Here is an 8,565-nt window from a genome sequence, read left to right as displayed (position 1 = left end):
CGCACAGAAATACATACCAAACTGGCTAAATCCGAGTAATGTTTGTCATACAGTTAATTGTATTTTGCCAATGTCAATTTCCTGGATTTGATAATGCTGCACCTTATGTAAGATGTTGAGAGAGGCTGGGTGGGTGTTGGGTATACGGAACTTCTCTGTATTAATTTTGTAACTTCTTGTGCGCCTACAATTATTTCAAAACAAAAAGTAAAAATCCAAAACAAAACAAGGGGAACTTCCCCAGTCCAGCCCAACGCAGCCCAGCCCAGCCCACCCCGAGACCGCCCCAAATCGCACACCAGAACCTCGCAAGCGGGAGAAACCTGGCAAGGGCTGAGGGGTGAAGGTGGGTGGGGCGGAACCGCACACGCGCAATTCGGCAACCCCGCCTCGCGGCCAGCGACTCGCGCACGCGCAGTTTCGGTCCCGGGCCGCCGCGGCAGCCCCTTTCAGCGGCCGGGGACCGGTTGCCTTGGCCCCTCTGTGCCGCCGTCTTTTCCGGCATTGGGGCGCTTCCTGTTGTCCTTCTCCCGCAACCGCTGCACCGCGCCTACCTCAGAGCCGCTCGAGAGTCCCATCCCTTCTTCTGGCCGGCTGGCTGCTGCCACTGAGGCTTCTCCGGTTCGCGCGTCTAGACCGCTGGCCGGGCGGGTGCTTGCGGCTGTCCGCCGCCAGCCCTGCCTCCCCGGGCTCTGGTGAGTGTCTGGCTGTCGCCGTCTCCGCGCCATCCCGGGCTTTCCCTTCATCTCGCCCTCTTCTCGACTCCTTCTGGGCTCTCCCCTCCCTCTGGCGCCCCCTTTCTAGCCCTGTCCTTTGAGCCCCTCGGCCCCCTCCTCAGCCTCCTGTCAGTCTCCGGAGACTCCTTGTGGTCCTCTCCACAGTTTCCAGTCTCAGGCTCCCCACCCTGGCCTTTCTCTTTCTCTGTGTGCTGTCGGGGCGGGGAGCCAGCCTCTCCTTTCTATGTTGCCAGCTTTGTCTGCTCGCTGCCAACTATCAGTTCCCCCTGGGATCTCGGTCATCACCATTTTTCACCTCCTTTTCCTTTATCTGGGGTTTAAGAACCCGGGAACCGTTGTTCCAGGTAGAGAAGTCGAAACCTACTTTAGAGTGGTTTGGTTAGTTTTAGGATACTGGGTTTCTGATAGTTTTAAAATCACCGAAAATGTAGGCAAGGCATTTAAGGAAGAGGTGGAAAAGGAACAGAGCCGAAAGAAAGGAAAAAAGTCAATAAGAAGTTAGAGGAAATTCTGTGTTGGAAAATGTGCATAATGGCTAATAGACCAGATTTCCCTTTGCACTCTGAGATACCTAAAAGACATGACAGGGAACTTATCTTTCTGTAAAACATACAAAGGAAGGTCGTAGTGAAGTAGACCTAATGCTGCCTCTTCCTTTCAGCTCACTTAGCTGTGAATTAGCTGACTGGTACATATGGTTCCCCAAACACAAAACCACCACCACCACAAGAACAGATTGCCCTCTGCACCCCAAACATAGGTAGCAGCTCCTTCCTATGAGGACAATTCCATCCTCCAACTCTGCATACAAAGTCAGCTCTATCCCAACCCTCCCCCATCATACATACATACTCTCATCTCCTAGGAATGGACATCAAAAATGAATATTTTTCCTAGTTAATGGTTTTTAAAGGTGCTTATTAAGTGCACAGCACTATGTATGATATGGGACAAGAATATTAAAACAAGTATAGGCGGGCTGGGGCTGTAACTCAGTGGCAAAGCACTTGCCTAGCGTGTGTGAGGCACTGGGTTTGATCCTAAACACCATATAAAAATTAAAAAAAATAAAATAAAGGCATGCTGTCCATCTACAACAACAACAACAAAAAATGTAAGAAAAAAAACAAAAACGAGTATAGGACACAGTGTTTGCTTTCCAATGGCTTAAGGTTCAGGATAGATCAGACATAGATGTGACTCTTAAGGAAGTCTTAGCCCCAAGGTTGAATTATCCAAATGAGAGATAATGAATTGTTAGTCACAAAGAAGTAAAGTATTGGTGAAAGAAAGGTTATTTATGGAAGTATCAGTAGCATTATAAAATCAGCCAGCCAAACTACTGTCTAGTTTGAATAAAACTGTGGTTTTTATTTGACCATCTTTTGAGTGCTTCTGACTTTTTTGAGGATCACATGCTTTCACAGATTTTTAAAAACTCTGAAGGATTTCTCACCTTCCTATTACTCCCTAATTCTTCAGGGTTGAAGGAAAATGGAATACATAGGACAAGGAGTCCAGTGGCTTGTGGGTTAGGGCAGGAAGATGCGACTTACGGAAAGCACAAGGTAAAGCCCCTTCATATAAAAAGTGCTTGGTTGGCCTAGTCAACCTATAAATCGCTATTGGGCAATATTAATTGAATTTTTGATTACAAGTTATTGGAATTAGGCTAAATCTTATATGTGTGGAAGAAGAGAAGGAAGAGGAAGATTTGTAGGCAGATCAAAAGAAACAACTTTCACCTTTACATTAGAGACTGTATGTGAAGATTGAAATGTGACTGTATGTGAGGATGTATGCTAAAGAATTTGTTGGCCTGATGTATGAGTATTTTTGAGTACACTTAATATCCTGTTGACCCATTTTTTTTTTTTTTTAACGTGTGTGGTCCTAGGAAGTGAACCCAGAGATGCTTTACTACTGAGTTATATCCCCAGCTGTTTTTGTTTTTTGAGACAGGGCCTTGCTAAATTGCTGAAGTTGGCCTCAAATTTGCAGTCATCCTGCTTCAGCCTCCAGAGTTGCTGGGTTTGCAAGCTTGTGTCACCAAGCCTGACTCCTGTTGATCTTTTTAAGTTTAGGATACTAACAGTGACTTAAATGAGTCAAAACTTTTTGGGGCTGGAGTAGTGGCTCAGGGGTAGAGCACTTGTCTGGCATATGTGAGGTCCTGGGTTCGATCCTAAACACCACATATAAATAAATAAATAAATAAAGTAAAAAAATCTATTAAAACAAAACAAAAACTTTTTTTTCCATTTTTTATGTACTTATTAGTGTAAATATACTTTGTTTTTTTAGCTTTGTTGACAATGAAAAATCATTTACATGCTCATTTCACATTTATTAATTGCATTGTTTGTCTTAGACTTAAATACTCTCAGGTTGTCATATTTTCCTTTTGAAATAATTTCAGTTGTTAAAATGTAACTACATTTATGTAAAGCGTCTCCAGAAATTTTTGAACAAGGAATAGTCCTCAGCTCTCTCTTGCTTTTGACTTCGTTTTTAGATCTGGTTTTAACTTTCTTTCCAAACGAACTGTAGAGTGCATGTGGTTTTCATTGTGGGTGGAGGGTTCACAGACTGACAAATAAGGAACCACACCCAAGCTTCATAAACCAGAGGTTTTATAAAATTCCTCTACTGATACTCAAAAAGCATTTGAATTTGCTCTGGTATTAGTAGAAACTTTCCCATTTTAAAAATACAGTAAAGTAGCTCTGAACATAATATCTTTTAAAAATATTAGTGCATTTTAATTATTCAGAATAATGAGTTTCATTGTGGCATATTCTTACATGCAAATAACTTCCTTTGATCATATCCAGTCTCTGTTCTCTTCTTTATTCTCCCTCTCCCTGCAATGCCTTGAATTTGTTATTACTGTTTTTTTTTTTTTTTTTTTTTTTTTTTTTTTAAGTATTGGGAATTGAACCCAGGGCACTCTACACTGTACTCCTAGTCCTTTTTATTTTTTATTTTGAGACAAGGTCTTGCTAAGTTGCTGAGGGTTTTAAAAAGTTGCTGAGACTATCTTCCTGATGCAGCTTCCCAAGTTGCTGGAATTACAGGGCCATGTCACCATGCCTGGCTTACTGATCATTTTTGCACCTCAATGTTTGACACTGCCAGGTGTGGTGGTGCACACCCATAATCCCAGTGACTCCTGAGGTTGCGGCAGGAGGATCACAAGTGCAAGGCCAGCCTCAGCAATTTAGCAAGACCCTATCTCAAGATAAAAATAAAACAGCGGGAGATATAATTCAGTGGTAAAGCACCCCTAGGTTGAATCCCAGTAAAAAAGAGCTACATTCCCAGCCCACCCCCACTTTTATTTATTTATTTATTTTAAAAAATATTTATTCTTAAGTTTTAGGTGGACACAGTATCTTTACATTTATGTGGTGCTGAGGATCGAACCCAGGGCCTTGTGCATGCTAGGTGAGCACTCTACCATGAGCCACAACCCCCAGCCCCTTTTATTTATTTTTTACTTTTTTGAGAGAGGGTCTTGTTAAGTTACTCAGGCTGACCTTGAACTTGTGATCATCTTGTATCAGTCTTCCAAGCTGCTTGGCAGGCATGTGTCACTGTGACTGGTGGGATTTTTTAAAACATGATTTTCACCTTAGTATCTTGTTTAAATACTGCTAATGTTAAGCCTTTTTTTTTTTTTTTTTAGTAATAGCAAGTGTTTGCATAATCCTTATATGCTTTAATTTAATCCATGAAACAATTTAAAAATCTGCTAAGTATTAAGAGGCAAAACCTTGAGTCCTCAGTGGCTCATGCTTCTACTCCCAGCTATAGGAGAGACTGAGGCAGGAGGATGGACATTCAAGGCCAACCTTCGAAACTTAGAGAAACCCTGTCTCAAATAAGATTTAAGGGGAAAAAAAAAGGCTGGGGATTTAATTTAGAATTTAATCCCTTGTACCACAAAATAGAATATATATATATTTTTTTTTTTAAACTCTTTTTTTTTAATATTTATGTTTTAGGTGTAGATGGACACAACACAATGCCTTTATTTTTATGTGTTGCTGAGAATCGAACCTGGGTCCTGCTCATGCTAGGCAAGCACTCTACCGCTGAGCCACAATCTCAGCCCAAGAATATATTTTAATTGTCTTATTATTTCATTTTAGGCTTTTTCATACTTCCAGTTCTGTTATATATTCACATTATTTCTGGTTTTTCTTTGTCATTGTAATGCTGCATTGAACCCCATTACTTGTGAATCTTTATGGATCTATTTTAATTTCTTCAAGATTTCCAATTTCTACAGTAAAACAAAATCTGTGTGGGCTGGGGATGTGGCTCAAGCGGTAGCGCGCTCGCCTGACATGCGTGCGGCCCGGGTTCGATCCTTAGCACCACATACCAACAAAGATGTTGTGTCCGCCGAGAACTAAAAAATAAATATTAAAAATTCTCTCTCTCTCTCTCTCTCTCTCTCCCCCCTCTCTCACTCTCTTTAAAAAAAAAATCTGTGATTAAAATGATTATTTGTACATATATATGTGTTCTGACATAGCCTTAAGGTATTTGATAAATATTTGTTGATTATTTGAATTTATAAGTTAAAGATCTATAAATGGGGCTGGGGATATGGCTCAAGCGGTAGCGCGCTCGCCTGGCATGCGTGCGGCCTGGGTTCGATCCTCAGCACCACATACAAACAAAGACGTTGTCTGCCGAAAACTAAAAAAAAAATAAATAGTAAAAAAATTAAAAAAAAAAAAAAAAAAAGATCTATAAATGAAGCAATATTACAGAGTATTACAAATATATTTTACGTCTTTTTTCTTTTGTGGTCCTTGGGATTAAACTCAGGCCTGTTACCACTTAGCAATACCCCCCAGCCCTTTTTATTTTATTTTGGGACAGAGTCTCACTAGGTTTCCCGTTTAGCCTTGACCTTTCCACCCTCCTGCCTCAGCCTCCTGAGAGAATCACTGGCATTACAGGAGTGCACCACCACACCTGGTTTACTGTATGTACTTAATTTATGTATGTCGTATTGGTATCTTCTTTTTCTTTCTGAAAATGTAATACTGTGTTGTAAAGATATGTTCATGTGGCTTGTAAGTACAAGTAGAGTTGCTTCTGTGTTGCATGGTATTTCTTAGTATGCATTCATTGCATTTTATTTAATTATTTCCTTACTGAATTGCTTCCAACCTCTCTTAACACAAATGATGGCATAATGAACATCCTTTCTGTAAAGCACATCCTGTGTATGTCCCCTCAAGAGCCTGTGTGGTCGTTTCTCTAGTCCTTATACCCTAAAGATGGAGTTTTTCAGTCACAGAACCTTAATATATATTTATTTTCATCAAATATTCTGTTTGGGGCTGGGATTGTAGCTCAGTGGTAGAGCGCGCTTACCTGGCATTGCGTGAGGCCCTGGGTTCGATTCTCAGCATCAAATTAAAAAAAATAAATAAATTAAAACAAAGATATTGTGTCCATCTACAACTAAAAAATATTTTAAAAAATTCTGTTTGACTTTTTACATGTTATCTGCTTGTCCTCTTGAAAACTTATGCCAGGGCTGGGAATGTGGCTCAGGCGGTAGCTCGCTCGTCTGGCATGTGTGCGGCCCGGGTTCGATCCTCAGCACCACATACCAACAGAGATGTTGTGTCTGCCGAGAACTAAGAAATAAATATTAAAAAAAAAATTCTCTCTCTCTCTCTCTCTCTCTCTCTTTAAAAAAAAAAAGAAAACTTATGCCAATTTACATTTTTACCAGTGAGGTAGGAGAGTGGATTCTAACTCTAAAAGTAAAACCTCTTTTTTGTTTCTAGAAGCCATGGCAATGACAGGCTCAACACCTTGCTCTTCCATGAGTAATCATACAAAGGAAAGGGTGACAATGACCAAAGTGACATTGGAGAATTTTTATAGCAACCTTATCGCTCAACATGAAGAACGAGAAATGAGGTAAAGAATTCTGTTTGAAAAAATTGTATCATGGTTGTTGCATTCATGTCTAATATCATAAAACACACTTGATATTGTTGAAAGGAGACCAGATTAGCACAGCCGTTTTATAGCCTCTCTCACTATAATGGAATGACAGTGCAAAGGATTTCCAAATTTGCCATTAACCCACTTATTTCTACATTTCAATTACATAATATTCTATTGCATTATAAAGAAAAAATAATTAGGCCAGATCATTGGAGTTCATTGTTATGGTAGTGTGATATGATGGATAGAACAGCCTCTTGGAGTCAAACCCCAGTTAAGAGTCCTGAATCTATATCATTTAGTAGCTATCTGCTGTTGAAACTAGTTCCTTAGTCTTTCTATATGTCAGTTTCCCCATCAAGAAATGGGAATAATTCTGCCTGTCTTGTAGGATTGCTGTGGGGTTGTTTTGAATACCCATCATAGTAATCACCTAGTTAGTGGTAATAGTTTCAGTTATTGTTGACTAATCTGGTGTACGCTATCCATGTGGTAATTCATAATTAAAAATATTTTCTGGGGGCTGGGGTTGTGGCTCAGCAGTAGAGCACTCGCCTAGCATGTGCAAGGCCCTGGGTTCAATCCTCAGCAACATAATAAAGGTATTGTGTCCAACTACAACTAAAAAATAAATATAAATTTTTTTTTCTGCAATGTTTTATTATAAATTATTATATTAGTATTCTGTACTTTATTCAGAAGTACAGAAAGGTTGAAAGAATTGTATGATGAATACATGTATTTGTATCAATCAACTAGAGTCCATGATTATCATTTATTATATTTGCTTTATCACATATCTGTCTTTCTTTCCATCCCTCTCTCTATTCATTATCCATACTTCAAACTATGTTGCAGGGGCTGGGGATGTGGCTCAAGCGGTAGCGCGCTCGCCTGACATGCGTGTGGTCCGGGTTCGATCCTCAGCACCACATACAAAGAAAGATGTTGTGTCCGCCGAGAACTAAAATAAAAAATAAATAAATTCTCTCTTTCTCTCTCTCTCTCCCCCTCTCCTCTCTCTTTAAAAAAAAAAAAAAAAGTATGTTGCAAACATCAATATTTTTTAGTTCTGAATATTTCTGCTTGTATAACATTAACTAGAGTTTAATATTTATATGTATATATTTGGGGGTGAATGCAGTGAAAGGCATAAGTCGAAGGGTACCATGTGATAAGGTTTTACAAATGCATACACCTGTGAAACTTAAAATCCTTACCAAGATACAGAACATTACCATCCTCCTAGAAAGTTATTTCATGCCTTTTGCTCCTTGGGCAGCCACTGTTGTGATTATGCAAATGGATATGTAAATGAACTCATATATCTTTCATTCAGCATAATTTTTTTTGTGTGTGTATGTGTAACTGGGGATGGAACCCAAGGGCACTCTACTACTGAGCTGCATCCCACCTTTTTTTTTTTTTTAATAATTTTTTTAAGTTGTTGATGGACCTTTATTTTATTTATTTGTTTATATTCAGTGCTGAGAATTGAATGCAGTGCCTCACACATACCAGGCAAGTGCTGTACCACTGAGCCACAACCCCAGCCTTATCTCCATCTCTTTTTATTTTTCACTTTGAGACCAGATCTCACTAAGTTGCTGAGACTGGCCTTGGATTTGTGATCCTTCTGCCTCAACCTCCAAAGTTGCTGGGATTTACAGGCATGAGCCACCACTCTGGCTTTCACTGTGATTTTAATTTGCATTTCTCTGATGATTAATGATGTTTATTTTATGTTTTTTTTTTGATCATTTGGATATCTTCCTATGTGAAGTGAAGTGTTTGTTGATTTTTATTTTTATTTTTTTTTACCACTTAAAAAAATTGCCAGGTG

At 39.6% G+C, this 8,565-nt stretch overlaps 1 protein-coding gene across 2 annotated transcripts in view; it reads left to right on the top strand.

Moving 5' to 3' along the window:
• The first annotated feature begins 410 nt into the window (after positions 1-410).
• STK38 (serine/threonine kinase 38) overlaps positions 411-8,565 on the top strand; it is a 48,501-nt gene continuing 40,346 nt past the window's right edge. The window contains exons 1-2 of one of the 2 annotated variants that reach the window (XM_081296512.1): positions 411-695; positions 6,560-6,692. In XM_081296512.1, the coding sequence (XP_081152638.1) occupies positions 6,562-6,692 (131 nt within the window). In that variant the 5' untranslated portion in view covers positions 411-695; positions 6,560-6,561. Of the gene's footprint in view, positions 696-6,556; positions 6,693-8,565 lie in introns of both variants that reach the window. The other variant, XM_081296511.1, reaches the window with a different exon arrangement.

Source organism: Spermophilus citellus, assembly GCF_964194105.1.
Source record: "Spermophilus citellus genome assembly, chromosome: 5".
Taxonomy (NCBI): domain Eukaryota; kingdom Metazoa; phylum Chordata; class Mammalia; order Rodentia; family Sciuridae; genus Spermophilus; species Spermophilus citellus.
This window is presented reverse-complemented; position numbering and strand designations above follow the sequence as displayed.